Consider the following 15,437-nt stretch of genomic DNA (forward strand, 5'->3'; position numbering starts at 1 on the left):
AAGTGCAGAAATATTATAAGGAAAAAAGTAAAAGTTCCTAAAACAGGATTTTCCCGAGTTAGTTAAAGCGGGAAATTGCTCAAAAACTAGTACCGCGAGGGTACGCGTTTTGGGTAATTCTGAATCAATTAAAATGAAAATTTCAGAAAAAGAAATTGACTAATGAGATACCCAAGAGAAGTGGGTTGAACATGAGAAGTTTGACCCAGGGTACTCGACAGTCCAGAAAAGCAGTATAGAACCTGTACCGGGTAGAACGAGTTATTGAAAACTCAGGAAACGAGAAAAATAAGGTGAAACTCTGCCGAAATTTCCTAAAATTTAGTTAGTAAGCAATGAGTTAGTAATCCAATTTTAGAGAATGAATAACAGTTTTAAAGCTCGGAAGTGAATAGATTACAATTCAGAAACCGAGATACACGAATAGGTGTAATTTGCCTTTTGAGCTAGAATTCGGCCTAGAGGGGAAAAAGGTTCAGAAATGAGTTGAAATTGATTTAGGAATCTAAGTATGAGGAATTGTGATTTGGAATAGGAAATTTATACCTATTTCCATGAAATAGGTTTTGACACGAGAGTCGAAGCAACGAGAAAGAACTTCCAGCAAGCGGGAATCCTAGTAGTTTAAAGCATGTTTCACACGAGCATATTTGCATCATAACTCTTAATGTAATTTTTACTAGTTTATCATGTATGCATGTTTATACTTGCTGAGCGTTAGCTCATCAGTTTACTCGTGTGCAGGTAACAAAGGTAAGCAGCCAACCATATAGTGGTTTTGCTTGATGGACATGCAGAGGCAAGGGTAGCAGAAATGTCATGGGCACACGAGAGTGGTCTCTACTACGCACGCTTAAGAAAATAAATTCTGCTGCAAATTAATGTAACATAGAACATTAGTATGTATATTCAGTTTTAAGAAAAAGATATTACAACCATTGTCTTAGTAAAGAACAACGGACTGTAATAAGTTAAGATAAATTTTCGGGGACTAGTTTTATACCCGAATCCTTAAAGTAATAGCAAGATATGTTATTAGTGTAACAACATAACATGTTAAGAACCCGAGGGTTAAAGTAAAGAAAAAAAATTACCCGTGTACGAACATAATTTAAAGAGACGATAGTCTAGAAATGAATAATGGATTAGACTATAACTTAGCCTATTAGTAGTAGTGTAAGGTATGGCGACCGCACTGCCAGGGTGCGAGTCGTCACAGTTAGTATCAGAGCGGCGTTCCTATTCCAACCATGATAAGTCCCGCACCTATGCTTCTGCACAGTCCAGGTAAATTAGTTTATGAACTAAAACTGAAATTGCTTATTTCTTTTGGCAAGACAGAACATGTACTAATGGATCGATCACATCCATCATCCCGGTTAGTGCCCACATCATGAGAGAATACGTTGTGGGGACAGGTAGGAACGTTTCTAACCTCACGGTTCTGACAAACAGAGAGGTCGGTACCCACTCCTGCTAGATATAGCCATCCGCTAGTGGATCGGGAGTTAAGGGCTCTAGAGCCCATGGTGGCCGAGGCTGCACACCGAGCAAGGAGAGTCGTCTTGACTACAGGTCGAGCCGCAGCCAGGTTCTACACCTGTAATCCACCTTTCTATGATGGACTCTCATATCCCACTAGAATTAGGGATTGGCTGCACCATGTTGAGTACGTGATGCGAGCTTATGATATAGCTCAAGAGGAGTGGGTTATGCTCGTAGCTAGTTTGTTGGACGACAATGCCCTAATCTTTTGGCAAGCTTTAGATGAGGATGAGATATCAGAGATGCAATGGGAAGAGTTTTGCCACATGTTGAAACATCAGTTTCTTTCCCAAGTCATGCCATCAGAGTCGGCGCCACAACTGAGTAGAGAGACACAGAACCAGGTGAGTGTAGCTGTAACCTACACCTAAGCTCGAGAGTTTCTCATATAAGCCGAGAGGGCTAGTATGAGATCGGTTGAAGCAGTTGTAGCCTATATAGCGAGAGTCTTGACAGAGGGACTAGCTCCGAATCAGATTTTTAATCTAAGTGAGGAGGAGCGGTGTCAAATCCTATGGAGAGGTCTGACGGAAGAGTACCAGTTTCGGCTAGTTTCGCGATCGGATCAGACCCTCGCACAGTTTATCACCGAGGCGAAGCAATGTGAGCGCCAGATGCTAGAAGAGAGGACAGGGCCAGCGGCGGTTAGGCGAGACTTCCCATTTTCTAACACCCGTATCAGGAGACATGACACGGAAGCCACTACCTCTCGACAACGACCGAGACTCGAGATAGAGGCAGCGGACGAGCCTATAGCCGTTTGGCAAAGATGGACCTACGTTAGGACCGTTGGTGAGGAAGCTAGTGATAACCCTCAGTTGGATCCAGAGGAAGACCCTGAGGAGGATCCCGAGGAGGATCCGGAAGAGGATCCTGAGGAGGATCCGGAGGAGGATCTTGAGGAGGATCTGGAGGAGGATCCTGAGGAACACTTAGATGATGAGGATTAAGTTAGGACTTAGCGTTTTATTTATTTGAATATGACGCAAGGTTATGTAAATAGTATTGACTGAAAGGCTTAAAAGCCTTAACTTTTGTGATGATTTGTATATGATGTGATATGCATGATATGGGACATGCATAATAGATAACATATAGAATGTATGTTTTGATAGTCATTATGAGAATGAATGATAGTTAAAAGTATAGCCAGTCAAGAACTTCTAGAAGCAGTTCTTTTTGCACTTAGATTAACGATGTTGCTCTTTTGATTAATATAGACACAACAACATGGTTCGTACACATCCAAAGAGAACACAAGCAGAACATAATCCTCCAGCACCAGACCTAGCTGAAGAAGTAGCAGGTCTCAGGAGGCAAATAACATCCCAAGTTGAGGAATGCAGACAGTTACGTGAATTGCTTACCCAGTTGATTCAGGGTCAGCAGGTTGGAGGAGCACCCCCTCCACAGGCTGTGCCAGCGCAAGCCGCCCAACTTGAGCAACCCCCAGAGAGGGTTGAACCCCAAGAGCCAGTAAGGGGTGAGATGAGGCATTGAGTAATGGTTCCACGGGAACCATTGTATGTGAGGTTTAAGAGAATGGCACCTCCAGAGTTTGATGGGTCAGCGGATCCAGTTGAAGCTGAGGAATGGTTATCATCCATTCAGACAGTGTTTGAGTTTATGGAACTCACCGACAGGGAGAAGATTCAGTGCGCTGCTTTCGTGTTGAAGAAAGATGCCCGCTATTGGTGGGAATCAGTGTGCGCTAGAAGGAATGTGAGACATATGTTATGGGATGAATTCTTGTGGGAATTTAACCGTAAGTATTACAACTTAGAAGCCCTGAAGACTCAGCAGAATGAGTTCAACAATTTTAAGCAGGGCGACATGACAGTTGTAGAAGCATGCCGGCGATTTAATCAGTTGGCACGACTATGTCCTCAGTTGGTTCCAACATAGGAAGAAAAGGTTAGGAGGATGGTTAATATGCTCCGAGGAGATATAGCCACTGTTGTGGAAAGTGGGGAGTATCCACCAACCACAGTATCAGATTTAGTGAACCGGGCAATACGTGCGGAGCATAACATTGCCAAATCTAGAGAGGAACGGGCTAAGATGTGGGAAGACAAGAAGAAATAGAGAGAAAAGGCAAAGGCACCCACCAAGCAGAGCCCCGGTGCTAATCCACAAAGCCAAGGAAGCCGAAGTGACTAGGGATCAAAACTTGGACAGGGGAGCCAGCAAAACCCCAGTAAGAGAAAAGGGAATCGCAATCAGAATCAGTGAAATCTCCAACAGAAGCAGGTCCAGTACACCAGTCCTAGTGTTCCTATCTGCCTGACGTGTGGAAAGAAACACTTCAGAGAGTGTAAAGCCGGCACAGATGTATGCTATACGTCTGGACAGAAAGGACATTCTGCAAGGCAGTGTCCGTTCAAAGCAGGATCTCCTGGAACGGCACCACCAAGGCCATAAGTTATGCAATTTCACGCCATGCAAGAGCAAAGGGTATTCTTGACCCCTCAGCCGAACAGATTAGAAGCTTCTCCATAGGCCAATGCTCACCTAATGACATACACCAAGGAGGAAGCTGAGGCAAGCACATCCAACGTAGTGACAGCTCAGCTTACTATTGCTCATGTCCCTGCATGAGCATTATTTGATGTAGGAGCCACACATACATTTACATCAATAGAATTTGTTAAGCGAATACTACATCCTCAAGAAAAGATAAGGCAAGCCTTTAAGACAGCGCTACCATCCAGTGATGTGTTGTTGTCTAGTCACTGGTTACGTCATGTACCAGTAGAGATAGTAGGAAGAGAACTAAGTGCAGACCTAGTTGTACTGAACTTAGTAGATTATGATGTGATCCTAGGAATGGATTTTCTAGGAAAGTATAATGCTACAATAGACTGTAGAAAGAAAAAAGTAGTTTTTCAGTCAGAAGGAGAACATATGTTTGAGTATATGGGTTCCACATTAGGGACACCTAGACGTTTTATTAGTTCCCTAGAAGCCCGACGATTGATGTCTAGCGGATGCACCAGATATTTGGCGTATGTGGTGGATAGAAACCAGGAAGGGAAACTTTAGTCAGAAGACGTTCCCATAGTCAAGGAGTTCCTAGACGTTTTTCCAGAGGAACTACCCGGACTTCCTCCAGATCGGGAAATAGCTTTTGAGATAGAGCTTCTCCCAGGCACCGCACCAATATCCAAGCACTGTACAAGATGGCTCTAGCGGAATTGAAGGAGTTATGGGTTTAACTCCAAGAGATGTTAGACAAAGGCTTTATTAGATCGAGTTTCTCGCCATGGGGAGCTTTGGTCCTCTTTGTCAAGAAGAAGGATGGCACGCTTCGGATGTGCATGGACTATAGAGAGCTCAACGAAGTCACCATCAAGAACAAGTACCCATTGCCACGAATTGATGACTTGTTCGACCAGTTGAAGGGAGGTACCACGTTTTCGAAGATCGACCTTCGATCAGGGTATCATCAGCTTAAGATTAGAGGAGAAGACATTTACAGGACGACATTCAAAACTTGGTATGGACACTCTGAATTCTCAGTGATGCCATTTGGACTTACAAATGCCCCAGCGGTGTTTATGGACCTAATGAACAGAGTTTTCAGATCCTACTTAGATAAGTTTGTTATTGTTTTTATCGATGACATCCTTATATACTCACGAGATCCGCAGGAGCATGCAGAACATTTGAGGATCGCACTACACACGTTGAAGAAACATAAGCTATATGCGAAGTTTTCTAAGTGCGAGTTCTGGTTAGATAAAGTCCGTTTCCTCGGACATGTAGTATCCAAGGAAGGAATCACCGTGGATCCAACAAAGGTGGAAGCGGTTGAAAGTCGGCCAGTTCCAAAGAGTGTTACGGAAATTCAAAGTTTCCTAGGATTGGCAGGGTATTACAGAAGGTTTGTGGAGGGATTTGCTCGTCTTGCAGCTCCCTCACTGCCTTGACCAGAAAAGATAGAAGGTATGAATGGACAGATGAATGTGAGCAGAGTTTTAGAGAGATCAAAAGAAGATTAACTAGTGCTCCAGTGCTCACGATCCCAGAAGAGGGAGAAAAATTTGACATCTACAGTGATGCCTCAAAGACAGGACTATGAGCCGTGTTGATGCATAATGGCAAGGTCATTGCTTACGCATCTCGGCAACTGAAGGATCACGAGCGTAATTACCCAACGCATGATCTTGAGCTAGCTGCAGTAGTCTTTGCACTCAAGTTATGGCGGCATTACCTGTATGGAGTTCAATGCCAAATTTATACGGACCATCAGAGCCTAAAGTACTTCTTCACGTAGAAGGAGCTTAATATGAGACAGAGACGATGGCTTGAGCTTGTGAAGGACTATGATTGTGAAATCCTTTATCATCCAGGTAAAGCCAATCGTGTAGCAGACACCTTGAGTAGAAATCCAGCACTGCGGACTCCAGTGGAGACCGAATTGTTACCAAAGCAGCTTCGACAAGAGATTAATCTTCTAGATCTCGAATTAATCTCCGGTAAGTTAGCTTCTCTGAGATTGCAACCCGTGCTGCAAGACGAGATATGAGAAGCTTAGAAATGTGATCCAATTATGGATAGATATAGGAAGGAGATAGTAGAGAATGCAAGGTCGAATTTCAACATTTCAGAAGACGGAATTCTCCTGTACCAAAGAAGAATTTGTGTACCGGATCAAGAAGGGATTAAGAAGCAGATACTAGCAGAAGCGCACATCACGCCATATTCCGTACACCCAGGCACCACCAAAATGTATCAAGACTGGAAACAACATTTTTGGTGGAAGCGAATGAAGAACGACATAGTTGATCATGTTAGTCGTTGCTTGACATGCCAGAAGGTCAAAGCAGAACATCAGAGACCAGCTGGAAGCTTACAGCCACTAGAGATCCCAGAATGGAAGTGGGAACACTTAACCATGGATTTTGTGACTGTACTTCTGAGAACCAGTGATGGACATGATGCCATCTGAGTAGTAGTAGATCGGCTAGCGAAATCAGCGCATTTCATTCCGATCAAGATAACTTACTCCTTAGAGAAATTAGCTGAGTTATATGTGGCTAAGGTATAAAGCTACATGGAGTACCAGTTAGTATAGTGTCGGACAGAGATAGCCGATTTACCTCCCATTTTTGGAGAAGTGTTCAGGAAGCAATGGGGTCAGAATTACGCTATAGCACAGCATTTCATCCCCAGACAGATGGACAATCAGAGAGAACAATTCAGACCCTAGAGGATATGCTTCGCACTTGCGTTGTGGATTTCAAGGGCGCATGGAGTATGAAGTTGCCATTGATCGTAGTCTCGTATAATAAAAGTTATCAAGCTTCCATCGGCATGGCTCCGTATGCAGCACTTTACGGAAGGAAATGTAGATCCCCAGTTCATTGGTATGACACTCGGGAAAAACAGCTTCACAAGACATAATTCGTTCAAGAGGCCATTGACACAGTACAAAAGATTCACAGAAGATTAGAGACGGCTCAGAGCCGGCAGAAGAGTTATGCAGATAAACGCCGGAGACCCTTGGAATTTTCTGTAGAGGACTCCATATTCTTGAAAGTCGCACCAATGAAGGGTGTGATGCGTTTTGGGAAGAAAGGTAAGCTGAGCCCACGGAACATAGGACCTTTCGAGATCATTGAAAGAATAGGAAAGGTAGCTTACCGACTAGCTCTGCCGCCAGTTTTGGCTTCAGTGCACAGCGTGTTTCATGTAGCAATGCTCCGGAAGTATATCTCGGATCCATCGCACGTGTTATAGTATGAGCCCATCCAAGTTCACGAAGATTTGTCCTATGAGGAACAACCAGTTCAGATTCTAGCCAGAGAGGAAAGGAAACTCAGAAGTCGTAGTATTCCAATGGTTAAAGTTCAGTGGAAAAACCACCATGTTACAGAAGCCACTTGGGAAGTAGAGGAAGAAATCAGACACAAGTACCCCCATTTGTTCTGATTTTGAGGACAAAAATTTCTTAAGGAGGGGTGAATGTAATGACCGGGAAAATTTTAGGTATAATCCGGACAATTCGGTATTTGATCGAAATTCTCTCCGGAACAGAAAGTAGTAGAATTTCAGCTTGATTAAGGAAATGTTATGTAGAAACTTTATGTACGGGGTAAAATTTTCTGAAAAGTGTAAAGTTATAATACAAATATTTTTACAGAGAAAATTCGTAAATATCAGTTATGAATAGTGAAATATATGTTAAAAGTTAGAAATTTTAGCTGGTATATTTTAGTTATGAAAAACTAAAATATCTGGTAAGTGACCAAATAACCAGATAGAAAAAGAGTAGAAATATTATAAGTAAGGAAAAAAGCAAAAGTTTCTGAAACAGGATTTTCTCGAGTCAGTTAAAGCGGGAAACTGCTCAAAACCAGTGCAGCGAGGGTACGCGTTTTGAGCAATTCTGAATCAATTAAAATGAAAATTTCAGAAAGAAATTGATTAATAAGATACTCAAGAGAAGTGGGTTGAACATGAGAAGTTTGACCTAGGGTACTCGACAGTCCAGAAAAGCAGTATAGAACCTGTACCAGGTGTGAGATTATCGGTACCGGAAAGAGACTCATTTTGAAAAACGGAAAGTTAGGTGTCGGCAAGAAAAATGTGAGGAACATAGAACTACTCAAATTAAGTGTTAAACTTAAGTAGAATTTGTAAAATTAAATTATGAGAATTAAAGTAATTTCTTTAATTTAATATATAAAGTAATAAGAGATATTATTAGAAATATTAATATAATATTCACTTATGTTCTAAAAAGGCCTACGCGGGATATATTAGAAGCCAAAGGTGGGTTTTTTTTCTTAAGTGTGACCGAGAGAATAGAGAAAAGAGGGAAAAGAAAGGAAACAAGGGGAAAACTAAGGAATCACCCGTTTTCACCGAAATTTCTTCCGTTCGGTCCGGTACAAAAATAACCCGAGGCATCCTAGTGGAGAATCTCAACTTTTAAAGGTAAGATTTCGGATTTTTCATGAGAAACTGCATGCTTTTTCGTTTTGATGAATTGTAACTCATCTCAGGAAAAATCCGTAAAACTGAAAAACGAAACTGAGGTTTTGTCGGGGACTGTGATAGGAGTCTAACGTGTAAGTATTGAAACAATTGAACAAAATTTTTTAGATTTGCACTAAATACCCGAAAAACCCTAGAAATGGAGGAAATGTGTTTTTGTTCAATTTATGTTGGAATCTGTGTTTAGGAATGTGAATCTTGACTGCAGGTACCGAAATCAAAAATAGAACGAGTTATTGAAAACTCAAGAAATGAGAAAAATAAGGCGAAACTCTGCTAAAATTTCCTAAAATTTAGTTTGTAAGCAATGAGTTAGTAATCCGATTTTAGAGAATGAATAACAGTTTTAAAGCTCAGAAATGTATAGATTACGATTCAGAAACTGAGATACACGAATAGGTGTAATTTGCCTCTTGAGCTAGAATTCGGCCTAGAGGGGAAAAAGGTTCAGAAATGAGTTGAAATTCATTTAGGAATCTAAGTATGAGGAATTGTGATTTGGAATAGGAAATTTTTACCTATTTCTATGAAACAGATTTTGACACGAGAGCCGAAGCAACGAGAAAGAAATTCCAGCAAGCAGGAATCCTAGCGGATTATCTGTAAGTATAGACATATATGTTTGTCTGGACTCGAGTAAGCTGTAGTTACACTTAGAACTATGAATTTACTTATGTTCCTAAGTCTATGTGATTATACGTGATTATACGTGTTTGGAGGGCTTAGTGCTCTAGATTGCAGAAGGGCGACATATGGTTACCCTTATGCACAATTAAAGTATGTAAGAAGTATTATGCATTTTATATTAGCATGTGCACGTAGAGAAACGTTGCATATCATTTAATAAAGTTTTTGACACTTCGAAATGAAAAACCCAAAGTTCAGAAATGTAAAAAGACTGACGGGTCGTCGGCCTCCCAAGGGAGGAAAATCTCTAAGAGTAGAGATTCTGACTAGACCAGACAGTAACCAGTGGCCAGTAAAGTGAAAGACTGACGGGTCATCGGCCTCCCAAAGGAGGAAAATCTCAAAGAGTAGAGATTCCGACTAGATCATACAGTAAGCATGGGCCCAGGCCCACAGAAGTAAGAACAGAAAGACAAAAAGCAGTTTAAAGCATGTTTCATACGAGCATATTTATATCATAACTCTTAATGTAATTTTTACTAGTTTATGATGTATGCATGTTTATACTTGCTAAGCGTTAGCTCATCAGTTTACTCGTGTGCAGGTAACAAAGGTAAGCAGCCAGCCAAATAGTGGTTTTGCTTGATGGACAGGCAGGGCAAGGGAGGCGGAAATTTCATGGGTACACGGGAGTGGTCTCTACTACGCACGCTTAAGAAAATAAATTTCACTACAAATTAATGTAACATAGAACATTAGTATGTATATTCAGTTTTAAGAAAAATATATTAAACCATTGTCTTAGTAAAGAACAACAGACTATAATAAGTTTAGACAAGTTTTCGGGGACTAGTTCTATACCCGAATCCTTAAAGTAATAGCAAGATATGTTATTAGTGTAACAACATAACATGTTAAGAACCCGAGGGTTAGAGTAAAGAAAAATAAATTACCCGTGTATGAACGTAATTTAAAGAGACGATAGTCTAGAAATGAATAATGGATTAGACTATAACTTAGCCTATTAGTAGTTGTGTAAGGTATGGCGACCGCGCCGCCAGGGCGTGAGTCATCACAAATAACCTCTCTGCAATATCATTGCCTACATCTACTTATGCATGTACTAATTCTCAGAAAGTACAATCAATCTCTCTTAGAACATAAAGTTTTGCATAGAAAATAAATAAGGGATTAAGCCCTTACTTATAGGCTTTTTCCTTACATCTATTGAGATTTCTATTATCTCGTGAAGTGATAATCCTTATATGATCTAATCTTCTAGTCGTTATCTTGTATTTCAATTTGAATGCGAGATTAGGGTTATCCCCTCCGGTTTTCCCAGTGCCAGGTTTATGCTCTTCTGCTCTCAATTCACGTGACATCTTAACGTATTGATTCTGGACACCTCTCGGCCTATTTCACCTACTGACCTTGACTTCTCGAATAGAGTCACGCTTGGTCAATAACCACCTCTCGACCCTGAAGTCTTCCCATTATTGACTCATCTCTTGACTAATATATATGGCTCTGTGGTCATATTTCTCGACCATGGCACAACAATTGCCCCTAGCTTGGAGAGTCGTATCGTGATTTTCCAAGCTAATCTGTCATGGTCGAGGTGATGACGTGGGTTTCCTTCTTCATTAAGTAGGGCGGTTATTTTCTCAAGAGGTGCAATCATCACAGCTCGTCAGGGATTGGTTTCTCAGGAAGCAGAATAATCAAGTCCCTTATTTCAAGGATCACGTCTGTGGACAGGTCACACCATCTTTCAGTCAAGGATATTTTGGCCATCCAATCATTTCCCATTTTTCCCGCACTTTCTCTACCATGGGTGAGCATCTTTTTGATCTAACAGTAGGGGATTCAAGAATCCCATTACTCGATCCCTGCCTATAAATATTGGCATTTACGATTTTAGAAAACTACTCTTATTTGACAAACATCCCAAAACATTGGCATTTTCTTCTTTGAAGTTTTATAATCTCTGAAGCTGCCATCGTTCTTTCTTTGATTTTGATCTCCACATCCTTATTCTAGGCACTTCATGAGTGTTTCAAACTTCATTCTCCATTGTTTGGTGTTGACGGTGTTTTTCTGACAACGCGTGATTTACTCTCCAAAGACACTCTCAGTAACACTTAAGGATTAAAGTTGAAAAATAATGCAAATGAGACAGAGATTTATAGTGGTTCGGCAAGAGCTCTTTGCCTAATCCACTTGTGGATGCACTAATATCTTCTGGGATTACAAACTCTCTTGGAGTAATGAAATAGTGTGTAACCCTTTCATGGGTTTTCTTGGCTCTATTTATAGGCCTTTACATGTGATTATCCCCTCTGTATTCCCGAGGAGGAAGCCATCTTCTATCCCTCGATTTACGGGCGGGGTAGGTGCGTTTTCATGATGGTAGCCTTAAGAAATGCGGCTGATCCCTCTCATCTGCCACCTGATTTCTTGACTCCTGCAGTAGTAGTTGGAATAGTACTTCCTTCCCCGAGTTGATAAGACCGTTGATGGATTTGACTGGACGTGCTGCCTTGATGTAATGGCCTCCAGAAGTTGAGTCATGGTGCTCAACGCGTCTCACCACGTATGGTCTCTATACATAAAGGGCACTTTAGCTATAGTTGTTCCCTCGACGCCAGCGACTGATTCTCAACATGGAGTCCTCGGCGTCTATCGTTTGAGCGAGTGGTCGACCCTCGACCATGGTGTAATAATTACCCCCTAGACTGGGATGTCGCACCGTGACTTTCTTGGCTATACGACGTCGAGAACGCCACATGGGAGAAGCTTTTCTGCGGGTAAGGGAGGCCGCTTGTCGGTACAGTGCATCATTACGGTTGGTTTCTCGGGCAGTGGAGCGGTCATGTCGATCGCGTCAATAGTCACGTCTCTACTTTCTTGACGCCGCGTGGCACTGGGAGGATGAATCACAGCCGTCTGATTAAGTCCTCTTCCGTTGCTTTCTCCCTAACCGTTCGATCACGCCTTCTCGGATCCACCGTCAGATGGAACCGAATCGGATTCTACGGTCGAGATTTGGAGTCCTTTGAACTCCTCAGGGATCCCTGGGCTCCTTCTCGGGTGTATATATATGTCCTTATATTCGCAGCTCTCTGGTCACCAAGCGTTCAGGACGCCGTTACTCTGCCAGATTTTTGCCAGAAACTTTCATCTCTGTGCATCCTTCCGTGCATTGCTCATTTTTGCCTTTAGACTCAGGCCTTCTTCGAATCTGGTAAGCCCTCATTTCCTTCGTTCTTCTTGTGAGTCTGGTTCCAGTGTCTGCAAAACCAGGCCCAAACGTGTTGTAAAAAGGGGAGATGTACTTACCTGGTGGTGCCGGCCATGAGCCGGAGGCTGAGCCTGCACGGCCTGATCCGTTTGGGCGCAGTTGTTTTGGCCTGAGACCTTCGAGCTCAGCTCTGGGTCTCTCTGACTTATGGTGCAGTCTATTTTTTTTCTTACACTGCACTTTTGACCTCTCGACTGTTAGGAACTAACTCATCCCCCTTGTTTGCTTATTCTCAGAACATGTCACCGAAGCAGATTATAGTTCGAGAGGTCTCCAAACGCAGGGTCAGAGAGGATCATGAGGATGTTGTGACTTCGAGCACATCTTCAGGTGAAAGCGGGGACTCCCTGCTTCGTCAGGTGGATGAGTATGCTGAGGTGTCAGCCTCGGCTTCTCAGCCAGACGCGCTAATACTCCTCGACGATGAGGATGTTGACCTACGGGTTGGCCCTTTTGAGGGTCAAGGTTATGGGTTAGCTTCGACCAGTGCACTATCGAGAATGGCCACATATGTCAACCCGTGAAAGATCAAGCCCTAAGCTGCTATGAGGGCATTCACCAACGCAGGGATCGACCCCTTGAATTTTTACCTGATCGTTCCAACCCCCAACGACAGGGCTCACAACCCCCCAGCCGGTCACATGACCGTCTATACTCGCGCTCTCAGCTTCAGGCAGACTCTGCCCTTCCATCCCTTCGTGAAGGCCCTCTGCGGTCTCCACAGGATTTCCCCAGCGCAGCTGTCACCCAATTACTGGGTGACAATAAACTCCATGATAATTTTATGGAGAAAATTTTTGAGCCTCGACCTAACTATCGAGGAGTTCTTGTACTGTTACTCCCTTAGGGCCTCCCCTAACCAAAGAGGGTTTTTCTATTTATCCTCCCACACTAAGTCCAAACCTCCTGTCCCTCCCGTGGTCATCGAGAAGACCTCCAGCGCCCATAGGTGATAGCCCTAATTCTTCTTTCTTGGTGGCAATTTCAATTCCCACCCCCTCGACGGTGAGCGCCCAATGGGAACACAAACAGTATTCAACAAATACTGTAGGTTTTTATTTTTACCTTGCTTCGACGATCTCTGCTCAGCCTGCCGAGCCTTCTCACATTTGTTGCTGCTTACCTGCAGGTGAAGATATTCCACGGCCAAAGCTCTCCACAGCCGCTCTCGACCACGTCGAGAAGATACTCTCACTCTCTGCAGATCGTTGATGAGGGGTATTTCTACTAACAAATCAAGTACTTTTAAGCTTCAATATTTGTAAGTCTTCAAGCATTTTTGTTAGTTTAATGTCTTTTGTATGCTTTTTATATGAATTATAAATAAATGCGAACTTGGATGATTTTGCATGAAGAAAAGAAGAATATTTGCCCAACTTGTGAATCAATGGCAAGAGGAGGTGAAAAAGGATTTTAAGGCACAAAAGAAGAGGCTTTGGAATGCAAGAAAGTGGACTACGGTGCATAGATAACAGAGTGACAGGCGATATGTCACCTGTAAATAGGTGATATATCGCCTAAAGAAGAAAAAAGAGCCCGCGTGCCCAAATCAGTGAAGCCAAGTCAGAATGGGGCACGCGCCCGTGCCCTAGCCCCCTGCATGCCCGCGCCCTAGCCACCAGGCGCGCGCCTCACACCCAGGCACGCGCCCGCGAGCCCAGAAGCCTACCCGCGCACTGCAGCGCGCCCAAAGACCAGCCCCGCGCGCTGCAGCGCGCCTCAGCCCACAGCAGCGAGATCCTTCTTCCAAAAATGCGCACTGCAGCGCGTTGTCATGCAGACTGTAGCGCGTGTATGAATCCCTAGCTCTGAAACTGAGTAGTATAAAAGGAAGGAGATGCCACTTGAGAAGGAGAGCCCCGAAAAACTGAAGAAAACATCAAAAGGAGGCCGAAATCCTTCATCTTGGAGGTCCTTGGAAGCTCTTCAATGGATTTTGGGTTTTATCTTTTTTCATCTATTTTTTCATGTTGAGCTAGACATTAGATTTAGGACTTGACGTAATTTTATTTGAACTATGTTTTGAATATTTTGTTAATTGTTAATTTAATTTTGTTTTCAATTCATTTATGTTTCTCTATGCTTAATGCTTCTAATTTATTGGCCAATGAGTTAGATGATTGTTAGATTGTGAATTTGATGCTTGGGAGAGATTGAGTTCTTTATCTAGATTTGAGAAACACAGTCTAGGTTGTGGTGAGACCGGGAGGAGATCAGCGGTTAGATAATCAAATTAGGATTTAGGTCGTTGTGAGGCCGGGAGGCGATCAATATTCCTATTTTGTAATTCTAAAGGTGAAGCTTAATTTGTGTTTAAATATTTATTTCGAATAGGGATATTGTTTTGGGTATTTAAATATAGTTCCTTGTGAGGCACTCGAGAGAGGTTGCGAGGTGATATTAGAGTGTTGATTAATGAATTGAATGGAATTGATTAGCGATTACATAATAGGATGAACATAGGAATAATAAATCGAAATCAAGTCCCTAGACCATTTGTGTATAGATACTTTATTTTTATTTTTATATTTATTTTGTTTTTATTCCTAATTTTCATTTTATTAGGTTGCCTAGATAAAGTTAAGTTACAATAATCGTGGTACTTAACGGCAATTCTAAACCTAATCCCTGTAGAGACGATACTCACTCACCCTATACTCAAAACTTGACACCGTACGCTTGCGGAAATTTATTATACAAAAAATATTACGCATCAAGTTTTGGCGCCGTTGCCAGGGATTGGCGTTTGAAATTGTTTTTAATACTGTGAGTAAATAACTTGATTTTAATTTAGGCTCTTATTTCTCATTTTTAATCTTTTGTTTCATTTTTGTTTTCTTTTGTTTTACGAGGTACTTGGAGATGGTTAATCGACAAGTCCTCTTAGATTTGCTTAACGAGACTCCGAGCCATTTTTTAGTGCTTGGGAGAGATACAAAGAGCAGCTCATTCAGTTTCCCGA

General features: G+C 42.3%; 1 protein-coding gene across 1 annotated transcript; it reads left to right on the forward strand.

The window, feature by feature from the left end:
- The first annotated feature begins 1,952 nt into the window (after positions 1 to 1,952).
- On the forward strand, positions 1,953 to 2,495 carry LOC112090287 (coiled-coil domain-containing protein 96-like). Its single transcript, XM_024161206.1, has one exon. It carries the CDS (start codon positions 1,953 to 1,955, stop codon positions 2,493 to 2,495), a length of 543 nt encoding a protein of 180 aa, XP_024016974.1.
- Positions 2,496 to 15,437: the final 12,942 nt, after the last annotated feature.

This window comes from Morus notabilis, unplaced genomic scaffold (genome assembly GCF_000414095.1).
Source record: "Morus notabilis unplaced genomic scaffold, ASM41409v2 Scaffold49, whole genome shotgun sequence".
Lineage (NCBI taxonomy): Eukaryota > Viridiplantae > Streptophyta > Magnoliopsida > Rosales > Moraceae > Morus > Morus notabilis.